General features: G+C 39.9%; 1 protein-coding gene across 6 annotated transcripts in view; it reads right to left on the reverse strand.

The window, feature by feature from the left end:
• Window positions 1-20,283, reverse strand: part of STXBP4 (syntaxin binding protein 4) — a 139,192-nt gene that overhangs the window by 98,759 nt on the left and 20,150 nt on the right. For all 6 annotated transcript variants that reach the window (XM_077834511.1, XM_077834512.1, XM_077834514.1 and 3 more), the window contains 7 exons: window positions 18,578-18,663; window positions 17,117-17,249; window positions 15,163-15,295; window positions 7,141-7,247; window positions 6,578-6,767; window positions 3,947-4,025; window positions 244-338 (listed from right to left, as the gene is read on the reverse strand). In XM_077834511.1, the coding sequence (XP_077690637.1) occupies window positions 244-338; window positions 3,947-4,025; window positions 6,578-6,767; window positions 7,141-7,247; window positions 15,163-15,295; window positions 17,117-17,249; window positions 18,578-18,663 (823 nt within the window). The remainder of the gene's footprint in view (window positions 1-243; window positions 339-3,946; window positions 4,026-6,577; window positions 6,768-7,140; window positions 7,248-15,162; window positions 15,296-17,116; window positions 17,250-18,577; window positions 18,664-20,283) is intronic.

The following is a 20,283-nucleotide window of genomic DNA, read 5'->3' on the forward strand; positions in this document are numbered from 1 at the left end:
AAACAATGTTGTGTACACTTCAGATGCTCAGCAAATAATGCATTTAGAAATTAACCAGCCATTTAACTATTTGCCCAATAAGTAAAGTCAGATATAGATACAGAGCCTGAGAGATCTATACATTTGGAAAGTAATCAGTTCTTTTTTACCTATTTATGCAGTAGTCAAGCTAGACGTTTTCTTTAGACATTTTACATTCACTGATTATGAAAAAAATAGAAAACAATATTAAGCGCTATTTACCATCTCCAGTTTCTCTGCTTTGAGACGAACAGTGGGGTTCAGAGAAATCTTCCTTTCTTGAGGTCCATAATCTTCAGTCCAGTTGGAAGCAACAGCTAAGAGACAACAGATTGTACGTTAATTGGAATTTTAATTGGAACATTTCCCTCTGAAGAATGTATTCTGCAGTCCTGCTGTTCAAAATAATTCCAGCTAATCACCTGACTGCAGGAATGAACTCTAATGTTTATTATGACTTTTTTTTTAAATGCTAAAAGGTACATTACTAAAATATTCATTAAATACCCAAAAGGGGAAATACAGGCACCGTTTAACCACTGTTAAACCATTTTATAATTATCCATCAAAATGGGAGGGAAGTATGTAACATGAGGTCATGTCGTAACAGAAAAACATGACTTACACTTGCGATACTACCTTCTGTCATGGAATACATACAGAGTGCTTTTGGAAACAGGTTGGGAAAAACATTTATGAATTCAGAGATGTCACCCATTTGTTAGCTTTTCTGCTACTGTCAATTCCAGGTGTTTAACTTAAGGAACTGGTCGGTTCTATATATTCTCTGAGGAAATAGCAGGAGGCACTGTGTCAAGAGGAGGATTATCTCCTGCCACTGAGGGGCAGAGCTGAATTAGGGATCTTGCCTGGAGTGAATCCCTTCTGGCTTCTCCTCTTGCCTAGTGGGAATGGGAAACTCCCCTTCTCCAGGGCCTGTCCACCCACTGTGCCCCTCCTTTCAGATAAGAGTGTAACAATTTTCCATAATTAAACAATGCACTAATATATTAGGATTCGGATACAGTTGTTCAGTTTCCCTTACGTGCAAATTATAAATGCTGGAGGAAAATTATAAGCAGCCAACACAAAAGATTTCACACCTACAGATTTCTTTTGCAGGGAAAACAATACAGGAAAAATCAACTATAGCTTTGCCAGAGTGCTCTGGCTTTCTCAGTCTGTTGGAGAAACATCTCAGTACACTGGGAAAATAGCAGAAGGCTCTTCAGGGCCTTTGACTGCTCGCTATATGCACTGCAGCAAATTTGTAGCTTCACTTAGATTTTACATGCACTAACATTTTATTTAAAATAGGACAAACAATAAATCCACTGCTGAGTTTTTGCAGACGGCCAGGTACAAAGAGGGACATGCTATAGACAAGCTTATCAATGTGAAGTTATTAAATTGCCTAATTTGGAAAGGCATCCAAAACACTTCTTATTAAAAGGCTGAAATTCTGAGGAACAATCACATATTAACTGGTGTTCTTAATTAGTTCTTCGTCCTATTTTATTATTTCATCAAGAAGGAGACTGAGATGGGCTCAAACCAAAATCTGCATCAGAAAACCTTAGGACTCTGCAGTTTGGGACCATCTCCAAAACACAGAATAGAAACAAAACTAAAAAAAACAAAAAAAACAAAACCGGATTTCGTAATTCACAAAACATCTGTTTCCAAGCTCAAACTAATTTATATTCTCCACATGTGCTCAACAAAACATCTTTTTGGAAACCTGTAACACTAATACTGTTTGCATGCTTTATTAAATTCTAAAGACAGCAGGCTACATCCTAAGCTAGAGTAAATCGGCATAGCTCCCCTGAAGTCAGTGTGTGGATACTAAGCTCACAAAACTATTGGGTCATGGGCTTTATGCATAAATTTTTTCAAGCACGTCTCGAAGTTATGCTGATTTTTCTTAATCACAGCAATTTTTGATCCAAGAGCTTGGATCTTTATATCACATTAGCCTTGAAGACGACGTGTGTGACACAAATAGCAGTTTCAGTCAAGGACATGTTGTCAAATGACGATGGAACGAAGGAAGTCCAGAGACAGCATATGGGATAGCATAATATAGATTGTACAGCAACTGCTAGAGCCATCTTGTTTATGTTATTATGCATTGTAGCCTTCTTAGTCCCTTTTAAAATATCATTGGGAATCTGTTTCCATGGGGACTGTCCTTGGCAAATGAATTTTTTGTGGTGGAGACGCAGGAACAAATGTCCGAAACTGAGGTCCAGATTCGCAGCTGGTATAAACTGATGTAGTGTCACTGACTTCTTCTGATTTAATCCAATTAATTCAATTCTATTTGTGGACTGAAGCCAGTGAAGTTTCACCAGCTGAGAATCTGGCCCTCACTAAACTGCATGTCAGAGAGCCACAAGGTGGGTGACATAGTATCTTTTATTGAACCATCTGCTGGTGAGAGGACAATCTCTCAAGCTTACACTCTACCACATATGTCCAAAATCTTTAACTGTGATCAAAATAGATATAGAGCCCCACTATTTCAAGCAGGGAGAGAAGGGGGATATTTTCTTCGCTATTAAGCTCCCAATCACTGCATTTTGTCTGTTGCATAGATCCCTCATTTAAAAATACATTGGTTTGAGAAGTCTGGATCTGGAAAAGAAAAATGGCAGTGGCTCAGCTCACATGTACCCCTTCCTTTTAACTAAATAAGAAGCTCTAAACGGTAGGTCAAAGGAGCCTTTGTCTTGTAATGCTTCTGATCTAATCTAGTCATGGTAGTTTTCATGGGCAATATGATCGAGAGGTCTGATTATTTAACTCAAGCTGTATGAAATACCATGACGTCTCCAGTTCCAAAAGCTGGTATTCAGCCAGTTAACCCCTTTGGAATATCTCTATTTATGCCAAGTTGGTCAAGATCCCAATCCGACTGCTTCATTTGGAATTAGGGTATCTACTATGGGCCACGTTAATCCCTAGCGCAATTTAGGTAATGTCAGTGGAGTGACACTACGGTCCTCTGTGTTGGTCCTCCCTCTCTTGACAAATTAGACTGGAGTTTTTGGTCACGTGGACTGATCAATTAGAGAGGCAGATGTAATGAACACACTGCCCTCATTTGTACCAACTGAGTGGTAAGAGGGCTCCTTGTCTACTGCATAGCAGTACAGAGCACAACCATTAGCCTAGCGATACTTAACACCAATGTAAGTATGTATGTCATGCCTGTGCATTTTCATTGTTCATAAATACTATGCAAATCGTCTCATTGACGGATTTATCACTGTCAATTCAGATCTAATTGTTGTGAAAGATCAGATCCCCAATTATTTTTCCTTCAGCACCTCCAAAATATATATCTAGAGATATGATATGATTATCACCTTTGCTTGAACATTAAGGTTCTGAAATACATACAGAAAATTCCATAGCAGTGTTTTAAGTAGATAGTTTACTAATGTAGCCTCTATGTAACAAAGAACATACAAGCCACTTTAACAGTTATTTTTGTTCCTAAAATAAAAAAAAAATGTCCTCCTTAAAAAAATAAAAATAAAAAAAAGTACATGCAATATACTTCTACAGCATTTTATCAAACTGAGAAAGCACTGTTTCTATGGCAACCTAGTCTTGATTTATATGTGAGTCTTCATTACCTGGTTTCAACTGAGTCTATTGATTACTACTGCTGTACTGAAACGTTATGATCATTCATCTTTGTTTAGTTTCAACTATTTGTCCAAGAAACTGGACAACATAAGTTATATTTGACATGGATTGCTGAACAATCCATTCATTTTAGCCTTTTATTCACGGCTAGAAAAATGGCCCATATGCCCTTCCTTAAAGCCTAGTAAATCACATTGTGCACTACTTTCTGTAGAAGAGCAATTGCAAAAAATAAGAGGGGGAAAAAATTAAATAAAGCATTTACCAGCCGCAGACACATCAGCAGGGCTGCTGTCTGCAGAAGGAATTGGAGATTGTTCTCTCTTATTGAATCCAGTTTTCATCTATGAAAGAAAATCACAAGTCATGAAATGACATTTGCTAAAGTAGGTCAAAGACCAGACTCGAAACAAATGTTAACCTTTAAAAAAAATGGGTGGATGGGTAGACAAACAATACTGGAAGAACACTGAAGCCAAAAACCCCTATGTTATGTTTAAACTCTTACAGGCACCATAAAAAAGCAATGACATTCAGAATGTAAAGGCTACTGTGGTATACCCACTGTGCCTAAGCACTACAGAGTACTTTTCATATGGTACTATTTAAAAAGTAACGGAAGCCAATGTAACCATGCTCTGTCTGAGGTGTAGCCCACATTGATGATTTTACGGCTTTTAAAGACTTATTTTTCAATTCAGAAAGCATATGTGATTTCTATTATGTAGACATTTTAATAAAAAGCCATAAGTGAGACATTTTATTAGAAAATGTATTATGGATCATTACTGATGAGGTTTGTACTAAAAGTGTCAAACCTAGTGCTGAAACAGAAGAGGGCCACTTTGCCACATATTTAATAGGGGGCAGTATACTGTAAATCATGTAACATATTAGAAAAACTTCTATACCACTGAAACACATGCTCTTGTTGTTTTACAGGGATTGTTTTCCCCTCGTCTTGTTTTCCGCACCTGAATTTTGGTGCTGGTGAAAGCTGCAACAGTGACGGTCTTTCATGGTGCATCCAATTTTTGCCTCTTTGCCAAGACTATTGGCAGACGGAGCATTAGTTCAAAATGTGACCGTTTATGAGACATGGAACAGGGAACTGGACTGATACCAAAGTAATTAGGTACAGGCTGATGAACAGCTATCAAATAACAATGGGTCATTAGGGGCCACAGCTGAACTTAACCTGGTAAGCTATAGTTGAAAGGCTCTGTCCCTCTGGCAGAGCCATAAGTGTACACAAACTTAGCATTATACTACAGCAATATAACAGACATGGTAATATTTTCGAGTCTCTGAGGTTCATTATCTGCAGAATAACCATCACAGTGAACACCAAAAAAGTGTGGCTGCGCAGGAGGCTGCACCCTACACAGGATGTTTCTGAAAAGGAATACATAGGCATGTTTTTCAAATATGGACACAGGGGAACCACCTCCTTTGACTACAGAGTCTAAAAAATAACTTTATAAGCCCAGCTTATTGAAAGAGAATATTTTGTTCACCTCTAAAAAGAACTATAAATTAAATATATTTTAAAAATGCCAGAAAACAGAGAGCAGTTCTAAAATAGTCAGCTTTCTCTGGTCTTCAAAACTTTCACACCATCGCACGCTATGATAGTTTCGTTTGCACTAACGATGTGCTACTTTAACTAAAATGTTTGTTTATATTTTTCCTTCAGTGTGATAAAACATCTATAAAACTCTGAGTTCTAAACAAAGTTTTATAGTAGTCTACATTCCATCTCCAAACTGTATCATCATCATAAGGTGTAAAAATCTATTATTTTAAAAAACTTCTTTTTTATTGAAGGAACTTGTCAACCGTCTCCTAAAGCCAGGGAGAGAAACACATTTTACACAGCAGAGAAACATCCACTAACACAAGTTGGCGTGCAACTCCACACTAACAAGCTATACAGATATACAATGTATCAGAAAAGGTACATGCAAATAAAGCAAATAGTCACAGGTAGCTGGCACCCCAGCAAGGAACAAGGTTTGAAATCTAAAGGGAAGAGGTGCCAAAGAGTCCCCAAAGGACTGTCAAGTGCCCCATATGTTATCTGGTCTTTCCCTACACAATGTTGCAGCAGCTAAAATCAGATGGGAATCTCTTGATCTCAGTTAGCAGAGTTAAATACTGCATGACCAGTGGAAGGACACTCTCAGTTGACAGCGCCCCACAACGGAACTCACGCCCCTGGGAGGTTTGCTGGAGCACAAGTCTAGCAAGAGTTGCACTAGATTAAAGGCTTTTTTATGTGGTTTAGTTTTTTTGGCTTTGTTTTGGTGAGGCGTAAAGATCTTATGTCCCGTTTGATTTTAGCCCTAAAAAAATGACAGTTATTTCTAATTTCAATAATTGTACATGGCTTCATGTAATTCTCATTTTTTGGTTTAAGTTGTATATAAACCCTATGTTATGTTAATAAGTACTGTAAAAAAAAATCTTTAAATAAGAAATTATTATTATTATTATTCACTATTTACTAATATTCAAAATCTCCTCCATATCTGAAATATAAAATGGAAATGGTTAGATATTATTTATTTTTTCAAAAGAAGAATTTGACAACCTAGGATCACAATTAAGATTTAATTGAGAAGCGAGATGACCAATCAACTAATGATTTCAGTTAATATTCTCATTCCACTGGCCAGTACTGTTGATTCTAGAGAGATCTCACACATCTACCAGAAAGCTCCTAATACCCCAGGGGGTTTTGAGGAGGAGTCTAATCATTTACTTATTGGAATGGTAACTACTTGCCATTGATCTAATATTGAAATATGGAAAAAGTTGCAATAGGATTTCTATAATTTAGAAAATTAATCTCTTCCTTGGTTTGTTCTAAAACAAGAGACAAGACTATACTCACAGTGTAGGATGTGGACACCTTTGAACCCAGATTCTCATTAGGAGGTGAAAGAAGATTAAACGCAAGTAGTGTCTGTTGCTGTCCACATCCAGCAGAAGATGCCAAGAGACTGCCAGGACTTTGAGGATTTTCAAAGCAACAGGGAAAAACTCTTTGTCTGATAAAAGCGATCTCCCAGGCAGATTCAGATCTAAATTTAAAAATAAATGTTTTACATAGATTATATGCAACACTGTTCATAAAATGATAAAGCAGCCTTGCAAAATTCTACTTGTCCAAGCCTCATGGGGTGAGAATTTTTTTGACACTTGTTTTTATTTCATTCCTCATTATCATCAGTTATGAAGGTGGAGGACAGGTGAGTAGCATTTGTGACTGAGCTAGTAAAGTTTCCTAACAATTTTGCATCACTTGGATTAGTAACATATTTGAGCTTTTTTAAGAGTAATATGCGTATTTAATATTTCAGAGCCATGAACTTGTCTTCTTACTTCAAACTACTCAAAAGAAAACTTGTACAAGATTTCACTTTGGGGGTTTAGCTGTTGTAGTACAATAATTACCTCAGCTTTGTTCTGTTGATTATACTTTTTGCTTCTTCATAGGAGACTCCAATCATTGACTCCTTGTTTATGGATACAAGCTGGTCTCCAGGCTTCAGTCGTCCATCCTAATCAGTAACAATAAAGAATCCAAGTGTGACATTCTGGGTTCATTGTTGATGAAGATGTAACTGAAACAATTTTCTAACTGCAACAGTTTAACATGTACTTTTGAACCCATGAATTTAAGAAACAGTCAAGGCTGGCCAGACTTTCTGCCTGGACGAATATGTTTAATCCATTAGTAATATACATCTTTTGTACTGCTGCTTAGTAGAATAACTGTGCAGTGAAAGAATGTGTTGTATGTGTTAGATTTCAAAAGGCACAAAGAAACAATCATCAATACTATATTCTGCGCTTTGGTTCTATAAATCAGTATCGAACGTTCAACAACTGTTACCGTGCAGAAAAACTATGGATGCACCAGACTGCATCAGACTCACTATTATAACTACTTTGAGGGAAAAATATGCTGACCAGTTTTTCCAGCTACCCAACTATGCACTATTCATTTTAAATAAATGCTATATTATGAATTGCCTGACAATCACAGAATCATAGAAATGTATTCAAAGTCATCCAGTTGGGAGCTATGCCCCCAGTGCTGAGAGCTACGCCCCCCGTGGAGGTGGTTTTTTAGAGTGCTAGGAGAGCTCTCTCCCAGTGCTCTGCTGCGACTACACAAGCCATGTTAAAGCGCTGCCGTGGCTTTAACGTTGTCAGTGTAGACTAGCCCTAACTTCATCAATAGAGGCAGAAGAGAATTGTAGGAATAAGAACAACATTATCTGCTTTTTGCAGTTTGTAGCCATGTGGGTCCCAAGGTATTAGACAAACAAGGTGGGTGAGATAATATATTTTATTGGACCACCTTCTGTTGGTGAGAGAGAAGATTTTGAGCACAGATCAGCACAGATCAGGTCTGGAAAAGGTACTCGCTGTCACAGCTGAATATAAGGTGGAACAGATTGTTTAGCATAAGTAGTTAACACATATTCTAAGGGACCTTTTATACTGAAATGGCCCATTTCAGTATCTGTAGTCAAAGGAAAAAAAATGGGGGTTAGCGGGTTATAGGCTCATCTTTTGAAGGTAAAGATCGCATCGTGGAACAGACCACCCAAATACTGAAAGAGAACCTGATTCAATACAGGGAAAAAAAAACCCCCCACATCTCCAACCACACAATCCTAGTTGTCACCTACTACCTCCCACTGAAACCCATACAGGGTATCATTTAACAATCACAGCCCATACTCAATGGGGGACTATACCCTGCAAAAAATCTTTCCCAATCCCCTCTTTTGGCCTTCAAACACCCCTCCAACCTCTCCAAGCTCATCATCCGAAGCAAGCTCCTCACAGACCAGGACACACCAACTCAAAGCAGCACCAGACTCTGCCTGAATAACAGATGCAAAACCTGTAGAGGTATCTCCATTGCTACAATGATCAATACCTCCCACAACATGCTTTTCAAGATCCCTGGGTCCTATGTCTATCACAACATGGGGTGTACTTCAGCTCATGCACTATATGCCCCAACTAAAACTATGTGGGTAAAACCAGACAATCACTATGCTCTCAAAAGAGCTCTCACAAAAAATTATAAAAGACACAAGTACCATATCACCTGTTGGTGAACACTTTTTACAAATTTCAGAGTGGTAGCCATGTTAGTCTGTATCAGCAAAAACAATGAGGAGAACCATGCCCTGGTTCTCATGGGTGACTTTAATTTTCCTGATATCTGCTGGGAGAGCAATACAGCAGTGCATAGACAATCCAGGAACTTTTTGGAAAGCGTAGGGGACAATTTCCTGGTGCAAGTGCTAGAGGAGCCAACTAGAGGGGGAGCTTTTCTTGACCTGCTGCTCACAAACCGGGAAGAATTAGTAGGGGAAGCAAAAGTGGATGGGAATCTGGGAGGCAGTGACCATGAGTTGGTTGAGTTCAGGATCCTGACACAGGGAAGAAAGGTAAGCAGCAGGATATGGACCCTGGACTTCAGGAAAGCAGACTTCGACTCCCTCAGGGAACGGATGGGTAGGATCCCCTGGGGGACTAACATGAAGGGGAAAGGAGTCCAGGAGAGCTGGCTGTATTTCAAGGAATCCCTGTTGAGGTTACAGGGACAAACCATCCCGATGTGTCGAAAGAATAGTAAATATGGCAGGCGACCAGCTTGGCTTAACGGTGAAATCCTAGCAGATCTTAAGCATAAAAAAGAAGCTTACAAGAAGTGGAAGGTTGGACATATGACCAGGGAAGAGTATAAAAATATTGCTCGGGCATGTAGAAATGAAATTAGGAGGGCCAAATCGCACCTGGAGCTGCAGCTAGCGAGAGATGTTAAGAGTAACAAGAAGTGTTTCTTCAGGTATGTTGGCAACAAGAAGAAAGCCAAGGAAAGTGTGGGCCCCTTAATGAATGAGGGAGGCAACCTAGTGACAGAGGATGTGGAAAAAGCTAATGTACTCAATGCTTTTTTGCCTCTGTCTTCACGAACAAGGTCAGCTTCCAGACTGCTGCACTGGGCATCACAGCATGGGGAATAGATGGCCAGCCCTCTGTGGAGAAAGAGGTGGTTAGGGACTATTTAGAAAAGCTGGACGTGCACAAGTCCATGGGGCCGGACGAGTTGCATCCGAGAGTGCTAAAGGAACTGGCGGCTGTGATTGCAGAGCCATTGGCCATTATCTTTGAAAACTCGTGGCGAACAGGGGAAGTCCCGGATGACTGGAAAAAGGCTAATGTAGTGCCAATCTTTAAAAAAGGGAAGGAGGAGGATCCTGGGAACTACAGGCCAGTCAGCCTCACTTCAGTCCCCGGAAAAATCATGGAGCAGGTCCTCAAAGAATCAATCCTGAAGCACTTACATGAGAGGAAAGTGATCAGGAACAGTCAGCATGGATTCACCAAGGGAAGGTCATGCCTGACTAATTGCCTTCTATGATGAGATTACTGGTTCTGTGGATGAAGGGAAAGCAGTGGATGTATTGTATCTTGACTTTAGCAAAGCTTTTGACACGGTCTCCCACAGTATTCTTGTCAGCAAGTTAAAGAAGCACGGGCTGGATGATTGCACTATAAGGTGGGTAGAAAGTTGGCTAGATTGTCGGGCTCAACGGGTAGTGATCAATGGCTCCATGTCTAGTTGGCAGCCGGTGTCAAGTGGAGTGCCCCAGGGGTCGGTCCTGGGGCCGGTTTTGTTCAATATCTTCATAAATGATCTGGAGGATGGTGTGGATTGCACTCTCAGCAAATTTGCGGATGATACTAAACTGGGAGGAGTGGTAGATACGCTGGAGGGATAGGATACAGAGGGACCTAGACAAATTGGAGGATTGGGCCAAAAGAAATCTGATGAGGTTCAATAAGGATAAGTGCAGGGTCCTGCACTTAGGACAGAAGAACCCAATGCACAGCTACAGACTAGGGACCGAATGGCTAGGCAGCAGTTCTGCGGAAAAGGACCTAGGGGTGACAGTGGACGAGAAGCTGGATATGAGTCAGCAGTGTGCCCTTGTTGCCAAGAAGGCCAATGGCATTTTGGGATGTATAAGTAGGGGCATAGCGAGCAGATCGAGGGACGTGATCGTCCCCCTCTATTCGACATTGGTGAGGCCTCATCTGGAGTACTGTGTCCAGTTTTGGGCCCCACACTACAAGAAGGATGTGGATAAATTGGAAAAAGTCCAGCGAAGGGCAACAAAAATGATTAGGGGTCTGAAACACACGACTTATGAGGAGAGGCTGAGGGAACTGGGATTGTTTAGTCTGCGGAAGAGAAGAATGAGGGGGGATTTGATAGCTGCTTTCAACTACCTGAGAGGTGGTTCCAGAGAGGATGGTTCTAGACTATTCTCAGTGGTGGAAGAGGACAGGACAAGGAGTAATGGTCTCGAGTTGCAGTGGGGGAGGTTTAGGTTGGATATTAGGAAAAACTTTTTCACTAGGATGGTGGTGAAACACTGGAATGCATTGCCTAGGGAGGTGGTGGAATCTCCTTCCTTAGAAGTTTTTAAGGTCAGGCTTGACAAAGCCCTGGATGGGATGATTTAATTGGGGATGGGTCCTGCTTTTGAGCAGGGGGTTGGACTAGATGACCTACTGAGGTCCCTTCCAACCCTGATATTCTATGATTCTATGATTCCTTGTGGCACCTTAGAGACTAACAAATTGATTTCGTCATAAGCACAAGGACTCCTTGTTGTTTTTACTTTTTACAAAGCGATCACTCTGACCTCATGCTCAAAAGAAACCTGCGCAACACAAGCCTAGGTGCTAAATTCATAACTTTACTAGATGCTAGAAATCATGGTCTTAATAAAAACATTGGGTTTATGGCATGTTACAACAATCTTTAACCCAATCTTTAACCCTCCTATTACTGAAGAGGTTTTAATGGGTCTCTTCAGCTTGAATTGTCCCTTAGAATATATGTTAACTAGTTATGTTAAACAATCTCTTCCACCTTGTATTTAGCTGTGATACTGAGGCAGCTCTACAAATTTACATCAGCACAGATGCACCTTTGCAGCTGTAGTAGGTCTAGTGAAGACACTCTTAGTCAATGGGAGAGAGCTTTCCTGTTGGATTAATAACTCCACCTCCGCAAGAGGCAGTACTATGTCGACAGGAGAAGCAGATTGATCTACAACTTTCTGCAAACATAGAGACATACCATATTTCTGTTACAGACAGTCATAGGACAACATTTTTAAAAAGGGGACTTGAATTCTCATTTACACCGAGGTCCTTTTATTCTCTTCTGGCTGTGTGTAAATGGGCCTTAGAGTGGGCATAAATCACAGTGTAATTGAGAATTCAGTTGAGAATTGAGAATTATTAATCATTCTATATATTGTCATATTTTTTCTAGCTTACGCTTATAGATTGTAAAATTACTATATTTCACTAATATATGGCAAAAAAATACACACACTCAAGATGCACCTGTGTTTCTGAACCCATACAAATTCATTGCATGGACAATTTGGAAGATCTGAAATACAAAATTCTACCTTCATTCAATTTTTTAATGTTTCATAAAAAAATCCCCCCAAAAAATACAATTTTGAAATTAGTAAACCTAAATATGCTGGCCTGAGAAGGAACAAATATATAAAATTTTATAACATATATATATATACTTATATTTTAGCTGCTTGAACACTATGATTTTATAACACATCATATTTTGTTGTTTAATATTTGTCTTTGACCACAAAGAAAAATAGCTTGTTTTTTATTTGCCACCAGTATACAAAAATACCAACTACAATGCTGCCCTCTGGTGGCTCACATGGCAAACATCACATTTTAAATTGAAAAAAGAAAAGGAGGACTTGTGGCACCTTAGAGACTAACAATTTATTTGAGCATAAGCTTTCGTGAGCTACAGCTCACTTCATTGGATGCATGCAGTGGAATTTCACTAGTCTCTAAGGTGCCACAAGTACTCCTTTTCTTTTTGCGGATACAGACTAACACGGCTGTTACTCTGAAACCTGTCATTTTAAATTGAGAAATTTCAAGAAGATGAGGATTTAAATACAGCCTCAGATTTTGACTGTTTAAACTGTATTAGTGTTACAGTACAGTTTGAAAATAAATGACTTAGTCTTGCTCCCACTGATCACAACTGTGAAGGAATGAGCACTAAATTACATAGGTTAAGACTGTAAAATGTTTTTGGTAGCTATAACAAAATAAGAGTGAAAAAAGAAGAATCATTTTTATTAATGAATAAGCAGTTTTAAGGGAGCATTCCAATTTGCTCCCCGATCTGCAGTCTGGCCTTAACCTGCCCTCCCTTTCTGTACCTACAAATCTATGGTCACAAATAATCACAGGCAGAATTTTGTGGCCACAAATCATTGCAGGTGCAATAAATGTTGTTAAACATCCATGCCTTTGCTTTGCAGACACAATCAATATTTACATGTCAAAATGTCCCACTGCTGTATGCAGTGTTGTAGCTGTGTCAGTTCCAGGATATTAAAGAGACAAGGTAGGTGAAATTCTATTAGAATTAGATTGGTGAGAGAGACAAGCTTTTGAGCTTACACAGAGCTCTTCTTCTGGTCTGGGAAGCTTTATCAATCCTCATTCTGAAAGGAAACCTGCACAACACTTTCAAAAGACGAGCCAGGGGCTTTAAATTCATAACTTTGCTAGACGCTAAAAATCATGGACTGAGCAGAGGCACTGGATTTATGACTTATTACAACAATCTATAAGCCACTAAAAGCCCTCCCCGCCCAACTGCTTCCCCCCGCCCCTTTCTGTTCCTTCGTATGACTGGAGGGGTGTTCATCTGGAATGGTCCCTTGAAATATGCGTTCACTACTTACGCTAAACAATCTATTTCACTTGGTATTTAGCTGTTATATTTTGATTAAGGCCATGTCTACACTACAAAATTAAGTTGACCTAACTTACATTGGCATACAGCCACCGCAGTAATTACATTGCTTGTGTGTGTCTACACTTGGCTCCTTGTGTCGGTGGTGCATGTCCTCACCAGGAGTGCTTGTATCGACCATACTGTCAATGTGGGACATTGTAGGACAGCTCCTGAAAGCCAGAAACAATTGACATAAGCAATGTGGTGTCTACACTGACATTGCGTAGACCTAAATACATCAGCCTCGACTCTACGCTGCTCGTGGAGGTGGAGTTAAGTTGGCGTAGCGGGTCAGTTACATTGTCTGGAGCAAAATTTAAGTGTAGATGCTTCTATAGTTAGGTCAAAATAAGCTGCCTTGCATTGACGTAACTCTGTAATGTAGACCAGACCTAAGTTTCCCAGACCCGAAGAAGAGCTCTGTGAAAGCTTGTCTCTCACACCAACAGACGGTGGTCCAATAAAAGGTATTACCTCACCCTCCTTATTTCTAAAATGACCCACATCACACTTATAAATAGCCCTGGGTTCAAAAAGAATGGCTATGTTTAGAAAATCTAGCTCTGAAAACTGAATTTTTTGTGATTTATTAGTCCTCCTTGTCCATTACATACTTTCAGTAATGCAAGATATAGTATGCAAAGAGTTCAGCATAACTCTTAATTATTTGGCCTACAGGATATTCCCTTTATTCTGGCCTGGCAACAGCTACTGTTTGAGTCTCAACTGGGAAAAAATTGATAGGTTTTGTGATAAAGGAAAATGACAGGATATCAGAAGATCTGAGTTCTAATTGCAGCTCTGCCACATCCAGGTGTGACCTTGCCTGAGCAAATCACAACTTTTCTGTGTTTCAGTCTTCTCAGGTAAAAGATGTGGATAATGATTCCTATCTATATGATATCTTAGCTCATTAACGGTGGCAATCAGTTGCAATGGTGATGAGTGCAGGATGGCTAGAAGGGCCATTCTGCTGATACAAAATGGCATAGAAAATGGGAGAAGGAAAAGAGAAGAAGTGCAGAAGTTTGTGCCTATGACCACTAAGCTTCTTTAAAGAAGAGCAAGCATATACTCCCAACTAGTATGTAGCTGCCTGGGATCCTGACCGCCAGCCAGCCCTAACTTTAACCTTGGCCACCAACTAGCCCCAATCCTATAACCCTTAGCCAGCTGTGGCATGCCACAAGGAACAACTGGATTCCTTTCCTAGTTTTCTCCAGAGTGCCCTGTAAGCCTTCTGACTACCACACGGATGCATGGAGGAGGAGAAGGAAAGGATATCTACACACACTTGCCTCCTCCTTCCCATACAGTATAGTCACTACAAGGCAAGATTTCACCCTTGACAGGATGCTCTATTAAAGGTGATGCCACTATCTAAAAAAAGTCTAGTGTCACCTATCAGAACGCTGTTTTTTAGATCCGGCTTGCTGCTAGCACAGCAAGTCAAAGTAGATCAATCTTGATATTGGAGAGCATTTATACTGAGGTTGGTAATAAATAAAGAAAAAAATGGAGCTGCATGGGAAGGAACTATAAATAAAAGAGGACTTTATAATATCTACCTTATGACAGTCACCTCCAGGGATAACTTCTTGAATATACACCAAGGGACCTTCATTTCTGTTAATTCCTCCCACAATGTTCAAGCCTAGGCCTGTTCCCTTGGAAACAGTGATAATCTGAAATGCACTATCACTAGGAGAAAAAAAAGAAGAAAATTAGCATTAAAAGGTCAGTTACACAGGCTGCGGAGCTTGAAAAAAGCAGCAATGAAGACCCATGTGCAATATTTCTCTTGTTGGTTTCACATATGTGTTGCAACAATTAGTTTGACATAAATGGCTGACATTTAATCAGGAGACTCATATAGTCCACATACTTCTTAATACAAAATTACTAATTTCAATACTAATTTAAGCAATTACAAATAGAAAGTCAAGTTAAACTAAGCATTAAAGCAGTGCTATATACACTGATAGAATTAAAGTGTGTCTAATTCTCTGCTTTCATTAGAGACATAACCATATTTCTAGGGATCTGAAAGAAATCATAAAAATGCATTCGTCTGGAAAGTGTCACGTCACCTTTCTCTTTTTAAGGTTATTTTAAAGTATTTATAAATAAAAGTATGTGTCCTTGTGTAAATCTAACTGCAAAGCTGTCTTGCTGTGTGTCCGTTCCATCTCAAGTTTATGATGGGGTATCCACTCCACATAAGGTCAGAAGGGGTTAAGGTAGCAAGGTATGTTAATTAACTGCCTGAGCTGCACCTGGAGGAGCAGCCAGGGAACAGGGATTAATTAGACATGAGGCTCAGATGGACAGGAACAGGGGTATAAAGTCCAGGAGTTGAGAACAGAAAGGGAACTGCAGCAGGGTAGTCTACAGTTACTCCCTGGGAGGAGGGAGTTTGCGCTGGAGAGCCAGAAAGGTAGGAAAACTCAGGGGAAAAGCAGGGATAGGGCAGACTTTGGCTCCTGATGAGGGGGGGCCCTGAGCTGGAACCCAGAGTAGAGGGCAGGATTGGGTTCACAGACAAGGCTGTGGACTGCCTGGGACAATTCATGCTGGAAGGTTTTGGTATCCCGGAAGGGGAAAACATGCCAGAGGGCTAAGCCACAGAGAGGTCCTGGAGAGAGAGGGGGAGGGGGGGGGAAGGAGCGGAACTATTGGAAGGGGCATTGACCTCGCAGAGCTAATCCCCAGAACTGCCAGGAGGTGGTGCTGTCACACCATCCACAAAACTGTTACAGCATTTTTACTGCTTACTGTTTTCCAGAAACTTGGTATACATATTTTTCAACTGCCTCAGTTCAACACAAGCATTTTTATAAAGCTGTTTATATATATATATATTTATATTAAGACAGAACTTGTTTCAAAAAGTTGTCAGAGCAGAGTGCTGGGAGTTAGGACTCCTGGATTCTAGCCCTGGTTCTGCCACTGATTCACAGCGTGACCTCGGATAATGTGGCCAAAATTTTCAAACTTGGATGTCTCAAGTAAATATGGCCTGACATTCCGAGGTGCTGAGCTTGTGAATTTAGGGCTCGTGTACCATACCTACCTTTCTAGCTCCTAGTGACTTCAACTGAATACGTAACAAATATATTTTTATGTTTTTTCTCTTTTTTGGCTTTTAAAAAAAATATTATTGGATTGGCAGCCCTCCTACAGTGTTTGCAACCTAAGCATTGTGGCAATGTGCTAGTGTACATGAACCAGAACCAAAAACTAACTGGGAGCTGGCTAGAAATAACAGTAAATCTGATCAGCCTAATTTCACCAAAATGAACACAAAAAGTAAACAAATGGCAGAAAATGGCCAAAATAAATTAGTTGTAAAAATTCTTTCAGTTTTAACAATCAACAGTGTTATTAGTAACATGATTTTTAAAAATATAATCTTCGTAGTCCTTTAGTGAGCTCCACCCAAAATATTCATAAGACCTAAACACAGCTACTTTTGATCAAGGGAGTTCAGAGAAGATAGCTAGAGTCAGTTTCAGGAATTACTTTGTGAGTTGCGGGGATGTTGTGGTAACCGAATTATTTCCATTGTAGCTGATGACAATACCCTTTGGACGCGGAAGCTGAGGACTTTGTGACCTTGAGGATGATCCAGAAGAAAGGCTGTCAACATGTTTTCCTCAAAGAAAGAAATAGTGAGAAAAGAGAAATAAAAACCACATTCAGGGAAGGCAAAGTGTTTCATTGACATATAACATCAATTTCTGAAAGTCTTGCTCAGGCAAATAGTTCAGTACATGTCAGGAAGAGGAGCATGATTTTTCCCCATGAACTTAAATTAATACCCTGTTCTAGTTCTGGTAAACTGAATCATTATGACCAAGTCTTTTATTATTAATTTTGATATTGAATAGAACAGAAGTGTCTCTGGTATTGAGTGTTTTCCCAAGCAAGCATTTCAGGCTTCTCTGCAATATCCAGCTTGTCACAAGATCCAGCATTTTGCAAGTCTTGCGATCAGCCGTATCCAGCCTTCTGGGTAATAGGAAAAAATGTGAAGGCTCTAAACCTACTCCTGGGAGGAAATGAATGTGATCTGACCCCCTCCTTTTGGCTCTAGGAAGGCAATATTTAGCACCTGGATTCATTGTATAACATGTGCACTTGATCTGAAAAATCAGAAAAATAGGACGCTGGAGTTGAGAGCTCCATAGCAGCTGCTGAAAATAACTTATCTCTGCAAAGCTTTATTTATCCCTCTGCCCCCTCTTACTTCTAAATCAACAGCGCAGGTGTTTCACCCCACTTTCCCAGTCCTTCCTTCCTTCCATCCTTAGAGAGGACCCCATAAAAGAAAGCTTCTGTCAAAAGGACAAACAAAACCACAAAGAAGCCTGAGGCTACACAGCTTCAGAGTGGGAGCTAAGTCAAGCACTCAGGTTTTCAGAAACAGACATCACTTGCTGACATGTGAAGACTGGCCCTTCAAATGAAAAGAGTGGGTGAAGCAAAATAATCTTGTATCTACCTTTCTTAAAGAGGAAGGTAGATGCAGTATATAAATCATCCTTACTAGTGCACCAACCCCAAATGGAGTGTGCATTGGTACAATCTCTCAGGTATCAACACTTTGCAACGTTAATGCACCTTTCCGCAGAGAATTTCATAACATTTTATAAACTATTCAATAATTAAAACTTTTTGAGGTAGGTGATACAATATAGATGGGGAAATAGACATGGAGAAGTTAAGTGACTTGCCCAAGATCACAAAGTGAGTTAATGCCCAAGTAACGAATGAACACAGGAGTCCTGCCAGACTCCTAGTCACCTGCTCTAATCACAAAGCCATACTCCCCATCCCACCCACCCCCAACCTACATTTTTGAAGTGCTGGTTTACATTTCATGCAAGGATGACTACAGTGTTAGCCTGAAATAATGTTAGAGATCAAGCATCCTCTATTACTTCCTTGTAGTGCAAAATGTAGAAATATTCAATGTCTCACCAGCTAGCAGTTGTGTTGGTGAACCTCTTGCAGAGCCCGTGTTACTGCATGATCCATATTTATCCATCAGGTCTAGAAATTCTTTCCTATAATAATAAAAATACCTTTGTTTTTTATTTATTTGACTTCAGTTACAAATGCACCCTTGTAGACCATGTAGGATGCCACTTGTTTAGAATGTATCTCTCACATTTTCCTCTGAACACCCAATTTCCCCAGACTACAGCGTACTAAAGGTCAGATGGCTCAACACCAGATGAAAACTGATGTTTTTGTCAGATATAAAAATACAGAGAACAGATATGTGAAGGACAAGCACAGAGGCTGATGACAGTCTCTCCATTAGATGGGCCGGTTACCACAAGGTACAGAGGTTTAATTGCTAGCTCTATTCACCCTGGATTGCAAGTGCCTCTGAAGCAGCTCAACAGTCACCCTTCAGAATGAGAGAGTGGTGCTGCTTGATTCCAAGAGGAGTTATTCACTAACAGAAATTCGATGCACAGCACAAGGGTAGAAAGCTTTTGTTCTAGCTTTGTTATTAATTCTGAGACACAATATTTAATACATAATAGGAGGATGAAAAGCACCTGGAACCTGTTTTTGCTTTTGCTACACAGTAATAGATCAGATTTCATTCATAGGATTTATACATCTGAATTCTCTCATGTCTATTCAGGGATTCTTCTTTATAAATACAGCTTTTTCTTTGCTTGCTCCACTGGAAAAGCCAGTGAGCTCCTATTAGCTTTTCTGATTGTTGCGCTCAACATTTTGTCTGATCAAGTGCACGACTTTGAAACGTGAAATGTGACACTGTCTATTTTTCTGCATTGTTTTAAATGTCAGCTGACTTACTTGACTTGCAAATATTTAGGAACAGGGAGCCTGATTCTGACCTCACCTTCACTAGTTTTACACCAGGGTAATCGACTTCACCAGAGTTACTGCTGATTTACTGCACTCTCCACATATAAAAATGAAAGATACTTTGAAGCTTACAAAAATATTTTTTTGTGGGTTTTTGAGAGAGATTCTGGTAATTTTATTTGAAAACACTGACCAAATGAGGAAAGCTAGCTACTGGCAATTAACATCTACAGCTTGCTTCTGTTCTCATATAAGGGCAAGCATTGTTATTTATTCTGTTTTACAAAAAAAAAAATGGAGGGCAGCCCTCCTGCAACAAGCCTGTCATAACAGAGCAAGCTGGCAGAGAAAGAATAATGCTGCTTTTTCCTCCTCTGACCACCTTCTAACATGTCCACAGAAGTACAGGCACTTCACCCAAGTGGTCAAATGACTCACTGGCTCTCCATTTCTTTCAGGATCCAGTTAAAATTGCATTGGTTAATTTAAAAACCACCTGTGAACTCCTTCTACCACAACCCAGGAATCACACCCCACATTACTTTCCCTTCTGATCATCTAGCACTACTTCCTTCTCTACCCCACCACACAACCTTGCTACCAATGGTGAAAGACCCTTTTCCTTCCTAGGCAGATGTTTTTATCCCTCCCTCTAATTCTGAATACCTGTCTCCCTTGCATACACCTCTTCACTTTCTTTCTCCTGCAATTTTTTACCTCTGCTACTGAATTAATTCTGTAGAGTACTGCAGGATGCAATTTGTACAAAAGACGCTACAGGAAAGGTAGCGGTTTTCCCCAGTACTATATTAGCAACTGAAATGTCTTATTCAGCA

The sequence above is a fragment of the Eretmochelys imbricata genome, chromosome 14 (genome assembly GCF_965152235.1).
Source record: "Eretmochelys imbricata isolate rEreImb1 chromosome 14, rEreImb1.hap1, whole genome shotgun sequence".
NCBI classification, from domain to species: Eukaryota; Metazoa; Chordata; order Testudines; family Cheloniidae; genus Eretmochelys; species Eretmochelys imbricata.